The sequence below is a fragment of the Pagrus major genome, chromosome 6 (genome assembly GCF_040436345.1).
Source record: "Pagrus major chromosome 6, Pma_NU_1.0".
Taxonomy (NCBI): Eukaryota; Metazoa; Chordata; class Actinopteri; order Spariformes; family Sparidae; genus Pagrus; species Pagrus major.
The window spans coordinates 19,432,867-19,456,062 of NC_133220.1; the positions used below are offsets into that span (position 1 = coordinate 19,432,867).

A 23,196-nucleotide genomic window follows, 5' to 3' on the forward strand; every position below is an offset into this window, starting at 1 on the left:
TTTACTTTGTGTCGAATGTTTTGCAGAAAGAAAACAAGTATGTTTTTTCCATCCAGAGTCATATCCCTGAGTGGAATAATGGAAGGAAATTATCAATTATAGATGGCTACAGATGGAGAGTGTCCCCTGGTTGTAAAATGCCCCGTGGTTAATATACCTTAGATAAAAAAAACACATCACAAAGCAGACAGTGAGAGGACAGAAGCTTCTATTTTTCAGCGATAATGAAGAACTAATTTATTACTGTTGGCAGCAGAATTGCTAACCAGTTGCAGGATTTGTTATTCAGTCTCTGCTCCAAAAATTATTCACATCCTCAAAGGGTTAAATACGGTCTCACTCATTTTATGGTTAAGGGAAGACTTTGAAAAAGAGGGGAAAAAAGGAAGTGAATTAGGTATGATAATTTATACAGCATGAATATTAGGGTAGTTGCCCCATCTTTTAGTTGAGAGGTTAAGTGGGTCAAACCCTGACTTTTTAATGTGGTTCAGAGTTTCATCTTGTCTTTGAAGCACCATGCTCGTTGGTTTATTATACGCAGTGGTGTAAAGTAACTAAATAGATTTACGTAAGTACCTGTACTTCTGTACCATTTTGGGGAACTGGAACTTTACTATTGTATTTCAATAATATGATACTTGATACTTTTATGGTTCTTTTGACGCCACTAGATTAATCTGTCAGTTTAAGTTCTTACAATTACATACAGTACACACACAACAATTATTTTACAGATTTTTAAAATGAGATATAAGCAACAAATAAGTTCTGATATATTAGAATAGAAAGCTCTTATTATGATTGTACAGAATACAGCGCTACTCCTTAACAGTGCAGTACAGGAAAGACTAAATATAGAGATATGGTATAAAAAGGTCACAGGAACAAAAACAGCCACAGTAAACAAACACCTGCCAAAGTAGATTAAGCTACCCAGCATTATATAAAGTAGTTCAAATTATTTACCAGCTGCAACATTAAAGTGATGCTTATAAATTAAGAATTATAATCTGCTTAGTTTTATGTGCAATATTCAGAAATAGGGGGATTCTACAAAATGAGTACTTGTACTTTTGGTACTTTTAATGCGTTTTGCTGTTAACTCTTTTGTCATTGTACTCAAGTCAAACTTCACAAGACCTGTGGATGTTAACAGATTATTCTGAACTGTTGCATTGGTACTTTTCCTCAAGTTAAAGATCTGATTAAGAGATATAAAGGCATTTTCAAGTGTTTATGTAATTGTCAACAGCAGTAACTTCTGCTATGAAATGTTTGAAAGTGTCTATAAACACTGTGATAACAGTGTATAACCTAGCTGTAAGCACATTTTATAACGAACCGTATCAAAACTAAATGTGCTATAAATATTTAGACACGTAGAAGCCATTCATAGTCAGGTTTATAAATGTTTTTAATTGTGTCACAACTTATAAACATGAAGTTTCACTCCTCACCCTGGAAAGAGTAACTTTAGTCAAGAACCTTTACGTAGCTTTCAGATGCATCTTTTAGCCCTCTTGAGCAGAGAGAGTCTCAAGAGGAAGAAGTATTTTGTCAGTTGTGACGGAGAATTGAGGAGTGTTTTTTAAATAAATACTTTATAATGCTGCATAATTCATATTTAAATCAAACATAAAGAGACTTATTTAAATGATTATAACTGTTATATTATGATGCCAATCATTCAATAAAGGTTTACGCACAAATTATAAATTTTACAGTTGTTGACAAATACATTAATAAACACTTGAAAATGGCCTTAAATCAGCTTTAAACTTAAGTGTAGCACATTTGACACTATTTATGACTTAATATAAAGCATACACTGTAGATGCTAAATATGGGAGGTTGAAATAAACTGATATAGACAGGGTTACATATTTATTCTGAAGTTATCGTTGTTTAAGGTGATACTTCAGTAACGTTATATGTATTTGCAGATGTTCAGCAGCTGTGTGCACTTGAAGCTGCTGTAGGAGCGCTTCACTTTCTCCCTTTCTCGATCTGATTTTCACATGAAACGTGATGACTTTAACTAAAACTACAGATCACATTTGCTTCCAAAACAAAAGGTCTCCGGTTCACAATAAAAACCTAAACTGTCGATGCTCACATTCTTGTTGTTTTAGTGCTCACGGTAATGGCACCGCTTCCATTATTCCTCATCAAACATTAAAAGCTTTTTTCACCTATTTATGCTGCTGTTTATAGAGCCTGAAATAGTGTCGGCATTTTTGAATGTGTGGGCTCAGTCACTCAGAGTCCAGGTTGAGTGGCACTTACATATTCTTATGCACAGCTGTGGGTGTTGGAGTTGAACCTCAGGTGCTTTTAACGTGAATCGGCAGAGACGGAGAGCGAATGCGTGAGTGGGTGAAGTGGGTGTATTTTTCACTTGCTTACACTGAAAGCAGCATAGACCCCCGTCAACTACATTAATCACCATCAGCGGGGGGTTTAGACCCAGGTGCTGTTAGATCCAGCAATGCAGGACTTGTCAAGTTATCTTGAGAGTTGATTACGGTTGTTAAGTTGGTGATTTAAGATGTTTGAATAACGCTGTTAGACTGTCTGATCAAACAGGGTCGTTCAGGCAGGTTTTATTCAATGTTTTTTTCGTTGTGATACACAACTCCCACTGTTCTGCTTCAGTGAGCATTGAGTCGCACACTGTGGTGAGGCTGGGGAGCTGTGTGTGTGTGTGTGTGTGTGTGTGTGTGTGTGTGTGTGTGTGTGTGTGTGTGTGTGTGTATGTGTGAGAGAGAGAGAGAGAGAGAGAGAGCTAAATTGCTCACTCTGTGTGATTCGGGTGGGTAGCTAAGTGCTGAATAGCTGTGATTATGTGTGTAAGAAAGTTGGATGGACAATCTGTGGCATGTTTATGTGTTAATAGTGCAAGGAGGGAGTGTGTGTGTGTGTGTGTGTGTGTGTGTATGTGCGTGCGTGCGTGTGTGTGTGCGTGCTTGTGTGTAACTGTTGGACCGTAGGCGTTGCCAGATGGTAGCGGGAAAGAAAATGAAAAAAATATAACAGCCATCATCTTTGCCGTTCCTCAGAAGGAGCGAGTGAATGATTTGGCCCGGCTGAGTCATTCTGCAGATGCTGAACAACAGGTTGTTATCCTCCTTTACATCTCACACACGTTTCTCTTAAAACACACGGCGTGAGGAGGTTTTTTTTTTTTCTCCCTTTTTTCGCTTTAAAGGCTCAAAAAAGAAAAAACGTCTGTGTGAAAATGAGTGAATCGTGACCTCCGTCTGTCTGTGATGAGAAAGTCTGTTTGTTTTTTTTCTGGTAATTCATTCAGTAATCGAGAATGCAGTCGTGTTGTCTTTTAATGTGCAGACAAGCTTTTGGAACAAACACTGGGGAATGTTAACACTCCCGATTTTTCACCTCACACCAGTGTTTGAAATCAACACCTGCCAAGCACTGAATGCCACGAGAATTAGTCGAGAATTAGAGAGATGGCATGGATGAAACAAAATGATGCCAGACGCATGGACTGCTTTTAAAATCAGAATATTTGCAGGCTGTTGTTGTGTTCCGATGCACCAAAGCAACATTTTATCTCATGAGAAGGTCCATCAGGGTATCAGCCAATACTGATTCCTGAACTAATACCAGAGTTGTCTTGTTCTCAAAGTTAAAATCTTCATACTTCACTGTAAGGGTGGGAGGTATGATGATTTTAAGATTGTGATTGATCCTACAGGCATCCAAAATTTAGTGTCAGGTGTATCGTAGATATTGTGGTATTTATGTGCTCTTACTTCTGTTTCCAAACTTCACATAACCTCACTGACTAACAGATCAGCGCTCAGTGAATCTAAAAGTTGTGAAGTTCAAGGTAGAATAGTTAGATCTAAAGTCGGCCTGTAAAGACGGACTAGTGAGTAGATGAGTCTCAGTCAGACAATCATCTCACTGTTACAGTTTCTGTCTTTTTTGATCTTTTTTGAAGTGTTATTCATTTTGAAGTACTTTTTGAGGATTTGATGCCTTTATTAATAGTAGTCAGTAAAGTGATGACAGCAAACAAAGAAGGGAGATGCAGGCTGCTGTGTCTCATAACTGCTGCAGTATTTGCCTTTCCCGTGTGAATGTGGAGGACGTGTAATGTGATGAGAAGATGTGATCACAGATACAGCTTGAGGTCATGTATTTATTCTGTTATTGATCACCTTTTCTCATTATTCACCCTTGTAATCCTGAGTGGTCGAGTCTCTGCAGTCGTGAAGGTGGATCCTGCTCCCAGCCTCCTCGAGCTTGTTATCTTTGGTGTGTCTGGAGAGATCCACCCACTCGATGGTGTTCATCTGTTACCTAGCAGCCCAAACACACCTGGTCAGGTTTAAGCTCTCTGAGGGAACTTCCTCTGCAGGAGCAGTTTGCACACACAGGTGGTGCACAGTAAATGCTGCAAGACTGCTTTAGATTGTTTACTGGTCTTAGATAAATAAGAGCTTTGAGTGTGAATATCTGCAGCAATGGCTTGAATTTCAGGAAGTTGTTCGTTCAGAAAACCACATACTTATTAGGCTTATTTGTCACATTATTCTGTGTGTGTGTGTGTGTGTGTTGTGTGTGTGTGTGTGTGTAAAGGTCCTCTTGGATCATTTAATGATGAACTGGAAGAGCTATTAAATGCTTCAAATCCATTTTACAGATAAATTATCACCTGCTTTTTGGATTGTATGTTTGAGAAAAACATGAATATTTTAGCTAATGTGTTGGCAGAGGAGTTAATTACATGATGTGATTTTATTTGATGCCTGGAGAAGCTTTTAATTCAGTTTTACAATGTGGTGGTTGCAAAGTGGTTTTGAATATGTCTCCGCGCCTTGATTTGACCACAAATGCTCATCCACAGTTCATGTATTTTTATATATGGACTGTCTGTCAGTGTACGATTAATCAACTACAGCTGAAGCGTCTCCTCCTGTCTTAATAAAAACAGGATCTTTGTTTTTGATTTGCTGCCTTGATGATTCATGCTGGCAGCAGACACAGTGTGTGGGCACTTGGATGGACTAACAGAGGGGCGTAAACAGAGCAGTGGAGACGTGTTTGAATTATTGATCAGGATATACTGTAGGTTTGTGACTGTGATCCCATCTCCGCCCCGCTGTGCTGCTCACCTGGCAACGTAAAGCTGCTGTGGTGGAGACGCCCCACAGGGATGCACTGAACACTGAAAAGGTATCGGTGACGTAGACTGGAATACATTTGTACCATAATGTACTGTGAGATAAGTATAAAGCAGATCTCGGTGTCATTGTGACACCATCTGAGCGTCTGTGTTTAATAAAGCTATGTTTGCTGATGCAATGTTTGACCACCGCGACTGCTTAAAGAAACACAAGTAGTTTATTGCCAACAGCGAGTTGCTGAATTAATAACGAGGCAGACAGCACTGTAACAGAAAGGCTTTATTTTCCAGCTGACTGGCCAGCAGTGGCTGTTTATCATCAGGACGCATCAGTAAGAACATAACAGCAAATTGTCCTGGGAGGAGAGCGGCTATTATTTTCCATTTTGTAGCTTCTGAAACAGAGTGGCTTTGAGATATGCTACGAGGTTTAATATCACTTCAGAATACTTATAGTTGTCAATGATGGCTTTAAGTCAAAAGACAATTTGTCGGTACAGATCAGTAAATCATTATAAAGAATAACTACATTTTGGGATGCATACAAGTTGAAGAAACCTCCATTAAAAAAGCTTCGTTAATAAAAGGTTGAGAGTTTTCTGGCTTTACAATAAGCAGTCGGTGCTGCCGTTATAAATGTCAGTTAATCTTTAACCTGGATGCTCTGCAGCTTTCTTCTGGGAGGTCAACAGTTCACAGGAGGAACTGTAAACCACAAACATGTAAACCAGCTAATGTTGCCAGGTTAGCCAGGTGCCAGGTGCCAGGTGTTGGCCCACAACCTGGCAACCCAAACATTTTCATTTAAAGGGTAACTCCACCGATTTTACACATTAAAGTGTATTTACAGGTCTTGTGGAGTACTACTGCATATGTGGAACAAAAGAAGGGTAAACCTTTTTTATGGCCCCAGAGGAAGCTGATTGTAATCTGATAAATTTCACCTAGTGATGTCACTCAGTGGCTAAATTGCATTGTGGGTAATTTAGGCGCCAGGTTTTGAAAATAATAAAATGAGAATGTGTGGGATTAAAAAGGCGATAATTTCTGTCCATAATGAGTCCATCAATTACTCCTAAAGTGTTACAACATGTTATTACTAAACTGTAAAGTGCTTATTAATCATGTCTAAACATGAAGTCACTGTTTAAAATTTGTCGTAATTTGTTGCCTTCTTGTAAACTGCATCTGAAAGTTTAATCACTCGTTTTCTAAATGAAGTTCTTTGTCTCTTCGGCTCCAAATAATCTCTGTAAATTAAAAAATGTTCACTGCCATTATCAACAACTTTAGCGTCTCATCCAGCATGTCTTGAATTTACTTTGCCTGAATAGACCCCAACAACAGTAATAAGACAAAGAAACTTGCCTTCAGCAGACTGTGAATAGAGTGATTAACAGTCAGAGAGTAAATAAAAGGCCTGTGTGTGAGTGGTGTTGGATGAAGATGTGGGTTGTGTGTCAGTGTTACAGTAGAGCTGTGGTACGCAGCGGAAGTCTTGCACACTGCTGACTGAGTGGCCCTGACACAAATTCCAGCTCACGCATGGGAGAGTGTGCAGTCTCGCCTGAGCTGCTGCAGCCTCCCATCCGGAGGATCCAGACAAATAGCACATGTGAGCCAGACTGCAGGCCGTGGAGGAGGAAGGAGGAAGGAGGATGAAGGATGAAGGTCCAACAGGGACACAGTCTCATTGTCTGTGGACGTCTGGCACACTGCAGTACTGGTCTAACCCTTCAGATTGATCACTGTTTGCTTTGTTGGCCTGCAGTCGTCTGTCTCATTCTACCCTTCACAGCTCAGACCCATCTCTGCAAACAATTTTTTACGTCACTGATTATCTGTTGATTGTTTTCTCTGTAAATCAATTGTTTTGCCTATAAAATGTCAGGAAATGGTCTTCAGATGTCCAAAACCCAATGATATTCAGTTGAACCCCTCAAATGTCTGTTCAGTGTGAAAAAGCTGAAAGTAATCATCATGAGCCACCACGGTCTGCAGAAACCGCAATAATTTTGTTGACAGCTTTGGAGTCTGAATGCATAAACACTTCCAACTCAGTGTCCCACTGAATATAAATGCAGCACAAACTGCAAACAAATCCCCAGAGGGAGGAGGGGAGTCATGCTGGGTGTGACACAAAGGAGAGAGAAACTGCAGATGCAGTCGAAGCGAAAACTCTGCCCTCTAATACACTTTGTTGAAAATGTCTTAATTTATTTATCATCCACTCCTGTGTGTTTGAAGCAGTACAGCTGTGTATTTTAGCTGGATAATGTTACACCTCTGTAACACCACAAATAGCAGTGTGGAGTCCCTGCGGTGGAAGCCACAGCGAAGACTGAGGTGATGCTACTTGTCACAAACAATATAAATCATTTCTCTCTGTGTCCAGGCGAACGCTGCGAGCTGTCGTCTCGCTCGGGCCGCTGTGCTCCGGGAGTCTGCAAGAATGGCGGCTCCTGTGTCAACCTGCTGGTCGGCGGCTTCAAGTGCGAGTGTCCACCGGGCGGCTACGAGAAGCCCTACTGCGAGATGACCACACGCAACTTCCCCCCGCACTCCTTCCTGACCTTCAAGGGCCTCCGCCAGCGCTTTCACTTCACCCTCTCTCTCACGTAAGCACAAGCAACAAGCTGCAGCTCACCTGAACAACCTGTAATCTGTGATTCACTCTTCATCCGCCCCCACACCCTACTCCAGCTGAAGTGCCTCCTCTACCTCACATTTATGTAACATAATGGTGTTGAATAGCAGCAATGGGCTCACTGAACAACAGCCATCTTCTCTAGAGCCACTTTGGTATCAGATTATAGCTCCTGTGCTATAAATACAGAACCACTGCTCCAACATAGTGTGCATCAGAGGTGTGTATACTGTACTGAAGTGCAGCTGTGGCATTAAAGCTGGACAGAAGGTGAGCAGAAGGTGCTGCGTTTTTGAAGAGGAGACTTGCATAACATGAAGATGTTAATCCTGCAGCCAAGAGTGAGTCTGATCTTATTACAGTCAGTGTCACTGGTCACTTTGAGCCGTGAGTCAGCGCCTGGCCTATTTCCATACAGTCTTACTCTCCAAGGTGAAGCCTGACAGAGGCTGTCTTTGGATGACTGTGCAGTCATTATGTAGGTCTGCAACGTTGTTATTGTAGTTTGGGAGACCTACTTATTCTTTAATAATGTTAATGTGAGCTGCAGGCGAGTTATCAGTGTAGTTTTTTTTACAGATGCTGGTAAGTGGATTTTGTTGCCGTCAGATGGAGCCAGGCAAACTGTTTCCCCCTATTTACAGTCTTTATGCTAAGCTAAGATAACCGGCTGTAGCTTCATATTTAATGTACAGACATGTGAGTGGTATTGATCTCCTTGGCTAGCTTTGGCAAAAGTGAGTAAGCTCATACACTATTCCTTCAACTACCTTGTCAAAATAGGGACAACATGATTTCATATTACTTCTGAGGAAAACATTAATGGACTGAGAACAAATCTCCGTTCAGACTATTTTCAGGCAGAACTTTATTACGTGAGCCATCATTAGCATTTTATGAAAAATATCAAAGATTTGAGCCCAAGGTTCCTTCTTCTTCCTACATAGCACAAATAGAAGAAGTGCAAAAAACTGCAAAGGCCTCATGTAGAATTTATAACATTAGTTTTAAAAGTAGAGAGTTTAAGTTCAGTTTTCCTTTTTGCAAGGTCTCATTTCTGCTTTTATTTCACCTTGTGGCAGTGCCTCATAATAAAATCATAGTTCTAGTCATTATGAATGTAATAGTGAAGGTGTTTCCACATAGATGAGCATTTTTCTCTTTTTCCACTGAACTTGTTTCAGGATTGTTGTGACGCAGGTGTAGCAGTTTGAAGCTGAGGCATTTAATGTGTGTAGTTGATCATTTGGAGTTGGTTTGCGGAGGGGGAGGTGTTTTACAAACGAGCAGATGAGCTGTGAACACTGAACACATGCAAAGACAGCAGGACCTCCAATCAGCATGAATTCACCATGTGATGAAATGTAATCAACGATAAAAGCAGCCCGTTCTGTTTGATATCTGTCACAACAAGTGACAACAAGTATCACCTCTCGGGTGGTATCACAGGGAATGTGTTCTGCCATTTTGCTTCACTCATTGTGAAACATGTCACCTTAGACGTGTTTGGCAGGGGCTGACCCCTCACAATGGCTGCCCGTGGAAATAATATCCCCCCTTGCGAGCTTTATGGACTCGGCCCTTCTTTAAGCGAGGTTCAGATGACAGTCTTTTTTGATGGAGAACTGCTCAAACCAGTTTTGAAAGTGGTCTGCATTTCACTGGCAGGTCACAGAAGCTGTGAAGTAGCTGCTGTGTAAAAAGTGCCGATGCTGAGAGCTTGAGGCAGGTGAGGTCAACAAATGACTTTGTTACCTGAGCCTGCACGGATCAGGTTCGCTCAGGGAGAGCTTCTGTTATGATGAACGGCCCAGGATGTAGATCTTGTTCACTCAGAGTGATGGCTAATTTTAGGTTTCATTTGTCACAGCTCTGCCTGTTCAGCTCTGAAGTTAAGGCTGAGATTTCACTAAAAGTACAGAGAGTTATTGGATCAGCACAAACCACATTTAGTAGTTGTGCTGTCTAGAATATTCTGTCATGGATCAACTCATATCAGAGCATATGTTCAAGAAGACTGACCATGCTTTCTGTGAGGCTAACAGGCTCACGGTGATAATGCTAACATTCTGATGCTAAGCAGGTATAAAGTGTGACATTTACTTTGCTAGGATGGCTGAGGAATGATGGAAATATGGAATTTATGTTTGTTTGATGTTGTAATGTGAGGAACGTTACAGTCTCCCGTTTAAGTCACATGCTTCAAGTATGTCATAACTAATTCTCTAAATCTGTTTCCACTGCACAAACTTTTCTACATCAGCTCGTGTGAAAAGCTTTTTGTTATAGTTTGACTTTTTATTTTGTTATTTTCAGTGTCTTTACTCAAGTTTTTCATGTGTGAATCGTGCTGAAAAACAGGGGGATTAAAAAGTCTAGAGGAAAAGTATTGTAGATTCACACACTGGCAACGATGAATGATTGTACCAAATATAATGGCATCTATCCAACATATAAGACCTTTCACTAAAAAACTAAAACGTCAGTCCTGTGGTGGTCATAGAGGAAAACTCAGAGTATCACCAAGGTCAGTAGAATAAACAAAATTTAATCTAAAACCATCTAATAGTGTTTGAGATATTTCAGTCTGGACCGAGGTTGTGAATAACACTAACACTAACATCTCTCGAGCTAAAGTTATATTATTAAAGTATTAATAATATAACTCTGCCTTCATCTTTTCAAGCAGATCTTATGAAATATCATCTGACATAGATTTTTCTATCTTTTTTTTCACACATATAGGCTGGAAAATACCAATGATGGCCTCTTTTTTATTTTTTCCTCCTCACTGCACACATTGCAGCATGTTAGCATAGCGTGACACGGTTCCCTACATAAGGGCAGACTGGTTGTTATTTTTACTGATGGGTGCCTAATGTGACACGCAGTGATGCCAGCTGAATCAGTATTTAGCTCCGCTTGATTACTCTCATAGTTCAGAGGGCTCAGGGGGGCAATGAGGGGAAGCCTTTTAAATCGATCCATCACAGACTTAAAGCCTAATGAGGAGGAGTAATAGACTCTGGATCGTGATTCTAGGTGGCGTTCAGTATTTTTTACTGGATATGTTGAAGCCTGCTCTGTCTGCACTCTGTCTCTGCTGTTGTTATCAGCTGGAGCATCGGCATCCTCTTTCCTCTGAGGTCATGATTATCGTTTTTCTCAGTAAGCAGGTCAGCGGTGCCGTGCCCCCTGGCTCTTCTCCAGCTCAAGAATACTGCACGAAAAGCATCATTTACAGGATACCCTCAAACCATGATCCCTGAAAAAGGAGGGGGCGGGTGGGTGGCTGCTCATGTCATCTGAGAGCATGTATAGATATTTTGATGCTTGAATGACATCCTTCCACTTAAAGAGATCAAGACGGCAGCTCTGTCTGGTTTTAAAAACGAAGAAAATCTGTCTAACTTTGTGGTTTTCAGAGCCTCCTTTTTAAAAAAAATTCATTAATCCTTTTATTGACCAATGAATACAGATGCCAATAAGTCACACAGGCCTCACAGCTGGCAGATGTGCACAGGAGACTCATTGTTGGGTCCCCTGTGGGAGGGATAATGAGTAAATCAGTTAGTTAGTCCTGGATTTTCTTCTTTTTTATTGTAACACACTTTCACACATCACCGCGACCCATTTCCACAGGACAGATTTACGACCGCAGACCACAGCTGACAGGTAAAGCCTGATATTTTTAAACCATGTGCTCCGCCACATGCTTTGATCCCAGTGCGAGGCACCGTCGGCCGTCTGGTCTCAGAGTTTCAACCACGTGTGCGCAGATATATCGAAATGTGCTTCAGTACCCGAGGTTCATACAACATTGGGCGATCTGGTTTCAGACGACTGAATTTGAAGCTGCACTTGCAGCACTGGCGGCTGTCTGTGTTCCCCTCCATGAGAAAATATATATTGAAACTGTCTTGTTGTTATTCCGAACTGTCTTCCTGTGTTTCCTACTTGCAGTAATGCGTTTCCCCCACCCTGCTGCTTTGACATTGCCCTAGTTTTCTTTCTCTGTGTTGTAGTGTGTCGTTTAATGCGCCTCTGTGATATCTATTCATGGCACGCAGATTCTGTATTCCTTCACTTATTCTCCCTCTGACTCGGCCTTGTGTTCATAATTAACCTCATTATCTGTTCAGTGATCTTTGTGAAACCTCTGCATCTCATCTTCACCACAGTAAGCTACACGTCACGCTGTGTTAGTGTGTGAAACACGAGCACTTCAGTGTGAAGGGAAGCAAGGTGAATGTGAGGGGATGGTATAGATATATTTAAATAGGTCAAACCCGACCACTGCCCTCTTTCCTTTCTCTCTTCTTTTATTTGTTAACGTGGAGTGCAGGCACGGCCGACAGCACGTGCTCTTTTACAGCACACATCAGGAATCATGTCATTTGGTGTCTTTATGTGTATAGGCTGCTGTTAAACTATATTTTTACAAATGTATGGTTTCTTTTTAAGACTCGCAGCACTGTTAGTTTTTAGCAAACATTACTCAAACTTGAGTAAATAGCGCATTTATCTGGGACTATTCCCTGCCGTGGATTATTACACATTTGGTGCTCGTGTGTGTATTTTTACAGCAGCAGTGTATGTGAGATCGAGTTGAAATAAATATATAATAAGGTCCTGGTTCATCATTATTGATGAATAAGTCACCCAGTGCAACAGTTTGGCTCACTGATGTGTTTTTAATCATGTCTGGAGCTAAGGTGAACATTAGGCTTTAACTCCAAGGAAAAATAATCTTGCCCCAACCTTTAAATCATATGGATGAGATAAATACATGAACAAAACAGTAAAAGGATTTTTGCGTGTCAAATGTAATTAAATTGAAATGTTGTCTGTTTTCTACAGATTTGCTACTAAGGAGCCCAACGGTTTGTTACTCTACAACGGACGCTTCAATGAGAAACATGACTTCATCGCCATGGAAATCATCAATGAGCAGATACAGCTCACCTTCTCTGCAGGTGGAACAGTAGTTGGTTTATTCGCTCTTTATCGTGATTTACTGCAAAGATTGTTTTTTTGGTTTCATGTCGTTTTTGTCTTGAGTGTGTTGCAGTTATTCACCTCTGACTGTTTTGTAGGCGAGACCAAAACAACAGTTTCACCGTACATCCCCGGAGGAGTCAGTGATGGCCAGTGGCACGTGGTCGAGGTGCACTACTACAACAAGGTATGATCCAGAATAAATGAACAGAAACCCCTCAAATGCCATTTATCTACAGATGCTGGATTATGATTATGTTTTCAAATCTTGTAGAGCTCATATTTTTCTTCACTATTAGAAGCGTAACGAGTGTAAACGTTTCAGCTAATGTTTCAGTGTGGAGCTTGCATCTGATATGGGCATTGTCTCAACAATTATTTGCTTGCTTGTTATACTTCTGCATTTTGCTTTATAAATAAATGTTAAAACTTTATTTGAAGGGGTGTGTATAATACTGCCATGACACCTGTCATGAACATGAAGGAATCTCGATTATGGTTTGACTGTTGTCATTAAGTGTCTTTTGCTCAATTAACCCTGACCCTTAGCCATCAGAAATGACATTAATTGACTGCATGATTCTTAATGACACTTCATGTCTTATGCAAAGTGCTTTAAATGAAGTGTTCCCACATAAGTAATAATAAATGAGAGCTCTTAATTTTACTTCTATTTGGACATTGACAATATTTCTAGATTAAATAAAAAGTTTGACATATTGGGAAATACACTGACTCGCCTTCTTCCAGAGAGTTAGATGACAAGATTAATACCACTCTCATATTTGTATAGTAAATATGAAACTACAGCCAGCACATGGTTAGCTTAAATTGGGACTTTTTAAACCAGCTTTGTATATCTACAACATTGGTAGTAAATGCAATGAACAGAGTTAAACTTCTCTCCATTTTGCCTGCACCCAGACCCTTTTATGCCAGCGAAAACAGACGAGGTGTTTTGTGACAGATGACGCATTTACGGCTGTTGTATCAACTACAGATTGTTGTTCCAGATTTTGTATGCACGCATCGATAGACACACAGTGTAGTCAGATCGAGACAGCCGTCTCTCAGTCTCTTTTTCATTTTGATTGAGGAGCATCTCTCAAACTTGTCAAACTCTGATCAAACTGTAAAACAAGACAGTGTTCATTGTCTATTTCTCATCTAAAATGTTTTCAAACACATATTTTAGTGTGCTGTTTACATGTAATACAATATTGTTTGTGACAAGCTGGCTGCTTTACTGTTTACTGTTTCAAAACTGACTCGGAGCCAAAACCATCACCGCACACAGTACATCACCCAGCAGTGGGAGCGTTTATTATCTCCGGTGCGGCGTGTTTCATTCGTGTTGCATTGTTGTGTTTTCTCTGGCCATGTTGCACCAATTTCAAAAATATTTGCGTCTTTCTGCTGCACAAACAGCCCAATTTGATGCAAGTACTATCTTTCCAGCCAACAGCTAGTATGGCTCTGTCCAAAGACAACAAAATCCATCCACCAGCAACACTAAAACTCACAAATTAGCACATTATATCTGATTTGTTTAAACTGACACGTGTAAAAACAGCCCATTGTGGTTTTACAGAAGGTTTTGTTTGGATTTTGTTACCTCTGGACAGAGCCAGGCTTCTGGTTTCCCCCTGTTTCTAGTCTTAAGCTAAGCTTACCGGCTGCTGGCTGTAGCGTCATATTTTCTGTACATTCATGACCGTGGTTTCAATCTGCAAAAAAGGGTATTTCCCAAAATGACAAACAGTTTTTTTTTTAATTAGAGTGTGCATGTTAAACCACCACTATGTTGTGATTTGGTTTTCCATCTTTAATTACCAAACATTAGCTGACATACCTTTGGTTAAGTCTGTCAGCTACTGCTCCTCTCATCAGGTGTGGCAGCACAATACCAGACATAGTTACAGAAGATATTCAAAGTGAAACCAGGTCACAGGTTTGAGCCGCTGCAGACGACAAACAGTGTAGTTTTATTGCTCTACAGACTGCAGCGATGACTGGCAGCTCACGCGCTTTCTCGACAAAAAGCTTCGTCTTTAGGACGTCCATAACTGTAGTGGGTGTAAACCAGAGTGCAGACAGGAAACCCTGAGCTGTGTAAGTTTGTCGTTCTGCCTCTTTAGTGCTGCTGCGCTGTCAGACTAAAGAATCGCTGCTGACAGGCTGATGATCTGGAAAAGAGCCAACGTGCCAACTAGACACTGATGGAGGGAGAAACTCAGACGAGAGAGGGGAGGGAGGGGAGGGTGAATGAATGAAAGCCAGAGAGTAGCGAGGCAGTGTTTCTCCAGACATGTTCAGACTGGACTAAATATGTTTTGATTAATACATTTCTCTATAAGAACATCACAACAACTCAATCAGTGGAGGAATGTATGGAGCTGTTGTCTCTCACTACTTTCCCAGCCAGGACCAACAACACAGGATGTCACATTTTAGGCTATTGAGGAAGTCACTTTGCATCATAAAGATGTTGCCAGGCAACACCCCTGCTGTTCAGATTTTCTATTCAGTGTCTATGATAACGCGTCCGTGTCAGATTTTAGCCAGAAGAAGTGATGAAGGGGGGGAATTTTGTCAACTTTTGGATGAAAACTAGTTTTTTCTTTGCCATGAACACATTATAGGCTCATTAATCACTTTGGTACAAAACCCTAAAATCAAACGACACCAAGATTCTTTTGTTGGTGTCCTGACCCGATCGTTTCACATCTGTATGTGTGCTGCATGTTTGAAGATGATCTGTTAAGGTTTGCAGGTGCAGAGCGAGCTCTGGAGTAGATTTCTGACAGTGAAGTATTACTTTTCACTTCTAAATATCATTTGCAATCCTACTTTTTCAATATCAGGTGTAGGCATGAGACAGTCTGAACATTTCATGTTGTGATTTTCAGGCCAACATGTTTTCCACTTCATGATTATATGCCCATAATCATTAAACTATGCTTAAAATCCTTGACATAGCATACTGGAATCACTTATACCCCTTTCACACTGGACAAAAAAACTACTACACTCGTCTTTCTACATGAATGTGCACAAAATGAAATGTCTCACTCCTTCGAATCTTCCGTTATCAGTTCAGAAAAAAAACAGTGGGTCTTATTTAGAATTTTAATGATTAAGACATTTTAAAACTAGTTTTAACATCTTCTAGATGTAGTCTGATGAGGTATATGATCTGCTGCTTTCTACTGTTCCTTACTTTTGTGTCATCACAAATGCGAGACAAGGAAAAAAAACAAACGAAGGCAAACTGACAGTGGGAAAAAGTCAAACTCCTACTTTTAAAGGGTTAATCCCATTTACAATTTCTGGCACAAGTCTTATCATATCTTATCATAGCTTAGAGTATCTTTTCTTATCTTATTGTATCGCAATTTATTGTATATTATCAAATCTTATCCTATCTTCCCTTTCCTTTTCCTCTATCTTATCATTTTTTATCGTATCTCATCTCATCTCAACATGTAGATGTTCATCATCTTACCACCGGTTTGATAAAACAGCTTCATACTTCTATGAGAACAGGTTCTGCTTTGTTGCACTGGACTGAAACACACTTTTCTGTGGAGCTGGATTTGGTGGAATATAAATAAATACAACTGTGAATTAACTTTTATTAATTGATGACCCATGAAACAGTAACTTATCACATTAAAAACTCATAGTAACTTGATTATTTCTTAATGGAGAGCAACAGGAAGTCATGATTTGTGTCCCTGACCAGTGCGTTCATTTATTTTGAATACATGGCATACTTTTAGTATTACACATCAACACAAGTTTCCGGGGTGTAGCCCCCAGCTCTAGCTGAACTAATCCTCCTCTCATGTTCCACATCCTGTGAGTCGCTGAGGTAGAAACATGGCTCCTCCCTCTGGAGGTATCCCATGGTGGCCCACTCTGACCCGTCCCTGTCCGCAGGGGGTGGGGCAGGGTGAGGTGGGGAGGGGGCATTTTAGATTGAAATGTGGCTTTCAGGATGGCGGGGGACTGTGGAGAATGGCAATGACCGCTGCCTTTGTGTTTGGCTCTGCTTCCTTTGGGACCATGGGCAGTGAATGATGCGGCCCCGGGGAAGGTGCCCCTCACTCTCTGTTCTCTAGTGAGGACAGAAAAGCGGAGCAGGAGAGGAGCGAAAGGAGGGTAAAGAAAAGCCGAGAGAAGTATTGACTCGGGCTTTGAACGGGGACGCTGCGCTTCAGGGCCGACCCCTCTTGTTGCTATGGTTTTTCCAGTCAATCTTAGATCCCATATTTGTGTTGCTTGCTGCCATGCTCCTCCTGCGCAACCCCTGTCACCCTCTGTGACAGGGAACTCATATTCCCATAATCCCCTGTAGCGGCGAGTGAGAGCAGTGTTTAATGTGGCCTTGGGTAAATATGTGCGTTCCAATCAGCGCTGACAGGACAGGGTTTTGTGCAGCAGAAAGACGTCCTGACAGAGAGTCATTATTGGAGAGTCAACAGCCATGACTGATGACAGCAGAGGTCAGTGAAAGGAGCGTCCAATCTGGAGCGCTGCCTGTTTCAGAGCTTTCACAGCGACGGGAAAACCGTGGAAAAAAGCATGTCGGATGATTTCACCTTTGGCAGTTCACACTGCATGTTTACTTGTTTCATCATCAACAAATTTGTAACAAATTGAAGCATCAACTGAAAAGTAAAAGCGACTATTAGTGTCTGTTTCCATCTACTTAACATTTCAGTGTTGAGCAGTGAGTGGTGAGACTTCCTGTGGGAACAGAGCTTGATAACAGGGCCTGTCGTAGAGGAAGAAATCATTCACCTGAACTGCAGACTGAGGAGGAATGTGGCTAACATAGCAGACATTTTAAGATGCCGATGGCCACACATCACAATTGCTTTGTTTTATTCTAAATTTAACAGGTTTATGCTTTGTTTTAAGGAGAGCTGCACAATTGATTGAAGTCGCAATATGGACAAAAATAATTGCAATGTGATTTTCTTTTACCATATTGTGAAGCTCTAGTTTGAAGTACTTTATTTGTATATCTTGAGAAATATTGGATGGATTGTCATTAATTTTTGTACAGACATTCGTGGTCCCCAGAGGATGAATCTTAGTGACGTTGCTGATCCATAAGTTCTCACTTATTTTGTGAAATATCTTAAGATCTATGTGATGGATTGGCACAAAATTTGGCACAGACACTCATGATTCTCAAACATTGACTCCAGCTGACTTTCATGATCTCTGACTTTTCCTTTAGTGCCAACATTAGGTTTACATTTTTAATTTAGTTTGTAATCTGTTGACAACTATTGGACGATAATAACTTTGTTCATCACTTAAAGCAATATTATGTAGAAATTGGCACTTTGTGTGATTTGGCGCCCCCCACAGAGTGCAACACCACCGTTGTAAATATAAATCCCAGGTCTGTAACAATTTGTCAGATATAACATAGGTGCTAACTACAAAACTCAAAATCATAACAATGTTATGCGTTGAAAACTTGTATGTTGAAGTAAACATGTATGTAACGCTGTGATCCTACCCTCTCACTGAAGTTACATAGTGCAGAAATAAGTGATGGAGGGACAGAGTGGCTGAGACAGAGACATCATTCACCCTATTACAAGACAGTGTACCATCAACATGATTTTGAAGCTGGGCACTAATTCGGAAATGTTGGCGTTCCAACACACTTAACATAGATGGTGAGCATGGGAAACATTATACCTGCAGTTAGCATAGCATGTTGACCTAAGCATTTAGCTCAAAGCACTGATGTTTCCACATACATGGTAAATTGTAAATGGACTGGCATTTTATGGCTGTTTTCTGGTCTACCGGCCGCTCAAAGCGCTTCACAATACATTTACCCACTCACATGCACATTCGTACAACATGTATGCAGGTGTTGACCTGCTCATCAGCAGTGATACACACTTGCTAAGCAAACTGTCCAGTGACATTTCTATGATCATCAGACATTCACACACAGGTAGGGAGCAAATTAGTTTTCAGTCTTGCGCAGGGACACTTCAACATGCAGCAGTAGCTGAGGATCGAACCACTGACCCTCCGATTAGTGGACAATCTGGCATGGCTGTAGACTTTGAGTATTGTTTACTAGCGCGCTTTTGACAGTGTTTTGTTACCTCTCTTTTTTCTATAAATTACATGTTCTTGTGCTGCTTTTTTTGTTTTGGTGAGATAAAGCTTTATTCTATCCTTCTATTCTACATCATACATTTTCAGGGCTCAAAATTAGTGCTAAAATATGCAAGTGCCTGGTAGATATGCTTCACTCACCAGCCAGGAAAACAATGATTATCTACTGAATGGCTGCCAAAATTTGAACATTCACTTGGCATTTTGGATTGTAGACAAAAAAGTTAATTTTGCACCCTGCACATATTTCTGACATTTCTGTTTGCCCAAGAATGTTCAAGTGACTCAGGTGAGGTGTTTTGATAACATGCAGCGAGACGGTTATTATTGGTCTCATCTCATTCACATTGCTAACACTCAGCACACACTGTGATCACAAGACACGAAGTTAGCGCAGGAATGTAACTAACTGCAGCCTGTCCGTTACAGAGTCATATTATTAGAGGCTCATGGAGATTTCATCTAATCTACTCTATGAGAAAACCATGTGAGGGAAATTTAATTGCAGCTGTGCCTTGGGCTTGAATCATATTTGTCATGACTGTATTACTGGATGAAGTGTGTTTTGTCTTAATGGATTTCCTGTGATAGAGCTGCTAAATACATTGTACCAGCCAATGAAAACGACACTGTATCTGTACTGGGTGTTGTTTTTCTGAGCTTTTAAATGACGGGATCAGACAGCACAGACAAGGCTTCATATCAGCAGAGCAGTCAGGAAATTATCATTCCTGAGGCTCACGAGGATCTATTTTAGTTTAACCTCACAGAGAGCTGAACAGCCAGACAATACAGCGCTTAATGTCTGCCATCAAGACATCAGCAATGAGCCAACTCTTCATATCATCTCTGCTCATGTGGACCAGCTAAATCCTGCCTAAATCCTGTCTGACCAGCTGACAGCTCAGCGGCCTGTCCTCGCCTGCAGGCGGCCCCGAGTGACGCCGGTCACCGCTCGCGACACCAGCTTGAACCTACACTCAGGGGTTAATATGAGCTCTACGTGACCTCACAGAAACTGGCCGGTTTGAAAAGAGGTCGCGACCTTTTATTGACAGGATCATCATTCTCTCCCCCGCAGACCCCTCCTCCTTTTGTTGCTCCCTGCATTGATTTCTCAGACAATGAAGAAGATCCTTTGTGGACAGGGACGATGTCCTGCAGAGAGAGAGAGCTCTTCTCCTGTGTGTGTGTGTGTATGTATGTGTGTGTGTGTGTGTGTGCGTTTGCCAGCCGTTGCCTTCAGCTCTAGCTGTTATGATATGAATTATTAAAATACTCAACAACAGCGAGCTAACGATGAACCGGGCTTGAACTGAGCAAGATGCAAAAGATCATTTATGTGGTTGTTTTTTTTTTCACTTTTAAAGCTCCAGTTTTTAATCTGCCTCATGAAAGTTTCATACAGCTAAGCACTGGCTGAGAGTCCCACAAGTTTCTGTACTGCTTTATGGATTCATTCTTTGTTAAATTCAGCAGAAAACAACCTATTTCTGAGTCCTATTAATAAATCCTGGGTGACCAAAATACTTCAGCACCTTAAAAATAGCAGCACGATACGTTTGTTTCTTCTTCTCTTTTTTTTTCCTCCACTGCTTCATTATCTTTATGCTGACAAACCTTTTTTTAGGAATTGTCTAATTAATATAATACTATAGGAGGATGATAACTTCTCTTATCTGTCCATCTAAATCAAGCTATTTTAATACTTTTGCTATGCTGCACCAAACTAATACAAATCCTTGTGCATACAGATAAAAAACATCAAGATAAAACTGATAATATTCTGAATTTTCTCTCAATTACAAAAGCACAAAAAAACATAGATTGCATTGTTAATTCTCCGTTGGATGAAATAAAAAAAAACCTAACCAAGGAGCCACAAACATTTCTCCAGATTCTCAAGTGCGCACAAAGACTTCAGTGAGGCATTGTGCATTCTTAATCCTCATTGTTTTGTCCGAAGCCTCCCCAGAAACATAAGGACGGCGCTCCATAATTTATCTTTCTATTCATGAGTTTGTCTCTCCCTCCACAGCCGATCTTAAACCAGGCTGGCCTGCCACAGGGCCCCTCGGACCAGAAGGTCGTCGTAGTGACGGTGGACAACTGCGACACCTCCGTGGCCCTCAGGTTCGGTCACGTGATCGGAAACTACACCTGCTCTGCTCAGGGCAGCCAATCAGGGTCCAAAAAGTAAGTGTGCATCAGCAGAGTTCTCTCGTGAAGACGTGGAAGAAAAATCTTATTTTTGCTGCAGGAATTTCATAAATAGCCTTTCACTCTTTGCAAATACTTTATCCCCTCTTTACTCCTGTATTGACTTAAGTAATTTACTTGATTACTTTCTTCGTAGCTGGCTCATTAAGAGAGAGAGTAAACTTGTTTTGAAATGAAGTTTAACATCTCCAGGGTGTTAGCTATTGCTTTGCTGTTTTCCTTTATCGGGATGTTTATCTTTTTTTTCTGTTTTCATCTCCAGGGGGAGAAATAACACTGCAAAACTCTCTCTGTGATGAATTTTTCATGCATTCCTCCCATTAGTGTTGATGATGTAAAAGGAAGAGCAAAAACCCTGGGTGTGTAAATGTTCATGGGTTCTATGTTTTGTAGATCACTGGACCTGACCGGCCCGCTGCTCCTCGGAGGAGTCCCCAAACTCCCAGAGGACTTCCCCGTACGCAACCGGCAGTTCGTGGGCTGCATGAAGAACCTGCGTATCGACAACCAGCACATAGACATGGCCAGCTTCATCGCTAACAACGGCACTCTGCCAGGTACGATTTGACCTGCTGTTTGGCATCCACAGCTTATCCTTTACTTAATCTCTTAAACCTGTCACTGTTCTGCAGTCAAACAGTGTTTTATTGTTCGAGCAGCCAAGTGAGAGAGACTGGCAGAGGAAAGAAAATAACAATGAGTATAATGAGCACAGCGGGGAAGTGGAGTCAGTGGGAAATGATCGTTGTACCTGCTATGAATACTTTATTACCCTCTAACTCTTTGCTACTTTGATGGAATAATGAGGTAGAGCAGATCAAACAGATAGATCAACCTCTTATTCCCTCACCCTTACAGGATGCTCTGCAAAAAGACATTTCTGTAACACCAGCCCGTGTCTGAACGGAGGAACCTGTGTGAACCTGTGGGGCTCCTTCAGCTGCGATTGCCCGCTCGGATACGGAGGGCAAAACTGCCAAAGAGGTGAGTGAGTCAAGTGGAAAGAGTGCGGGGCATCAGGGCGGAAAGACGAGACCTGACACGGATTTGTCTGCAGTTTTGACCCGAGACCTGAGACTGAACTTATCACTGAGCGTGAAGCTGTCGTCCGTCAGGTTAAAATAAGCAGAGTGGAAACAGAAACAGACGCACTGCTGCAGAAACTGCTGCATTTGCATTTGAAAATAACAGGTGGAACATCCATTATGTGTAGTGCTGTAAGTGGTGATGCTCCTGACTTGATGTCAGACATTCATAGTCATAAAAAGCCTTTTGATGACTAGTTTTAATGCCGAATTGATGACGGATTCAGTTTCAGTTGTGAGAATCAAGCTGCTCAAGGTTGAATTTCCTCTGGTTTAGATGATGTTGAACCGTTTAAGATTAACTGCTTTTTGACTTTTGAAGACATACAGCATGTTTCTTATGTTTCTGTCATGTTCTCCAGTGTCTGGATTTGTTACATCTGATCCTCTGCAGCTGTCTTCTGTGCTGATTTATGGTTTACAGCAGTTTGAGAAGAGACGAGAAGGAATGTAAATGACTGTGGCAAAATGGCAAACCTTTTTTTTATGCTTGACATCGAAAAAAGATTTATTTAAGAGAGCATAATTCATGCATATCAGCTATAAAATTGAAGATTAGAAGTTGCTCTGGAGTATTGAAATGAGGACAGATGTGTCGCTTAGAGCGCATCAGTCTGCGGGAAAAGGCTGGGAATGTGATCTCATGTTCCTGATCTTAAAACGTAATGTAATGAGCTTTGGTAGCTTGAATGTGTTATAATCAACAACAGTCTTCATCATCATTAACACAGTTAGAGACACCTCTTTAAAATGTACATGTTTATGTATGTATGTGCAGAGGAATGGTGCCGAGCTGATTAGTGACTCAACAAAAAATAAAGAGCCGTCTATTTTGAAAATAACCAGTTAATAGTTTTTAAGCAAAAATGACATAAATTGAGTGTTTGCAGCTGCTCAGATTTGAAGATTTCCTGCTTCTCTTTTGTCTT

At 41.0% G+C, this 23,196-nt stretch overlaps 1 protein-coding gene across 1 annotated transcript in view; it reads left to right on the top strand.

Moving 5' to 3' along the window:
• celsr2 (cadherin, EGF LAG seven-pass G-type receptor 2) overlaps positions 1–23,196 on the top strand; it is a 65,117-nt gene that overhangs the window by 26,714 nt on the left and 15,207 nt on the right. Inside the window, exons 3-8 of the mRNA XM_073468745.1 lie at positions 7,554–7,776; positions 12,666–12,781; positions 12,902–12,990; positions 21,001–21,158; positions 21,576–21,739; positions 22,041–22,166. Coding sequence (XP_073324846.1) covers positions 7,554–7,776; positions 12,666–12,781; positions 12,902–12,990; positions 21,001–21,158; positions 21,576–21,739; positions 22,041–22,166 — 876 coding nt within the window. The remainder of the gene's footprint in view (positions 1–7,553; positions 7,777–12,665; positions 12,782–12,901; positions 12,991–21,000; positions 21,159–21,575; positions 21,740–22,040; positions 22,167–23,196) is intronic.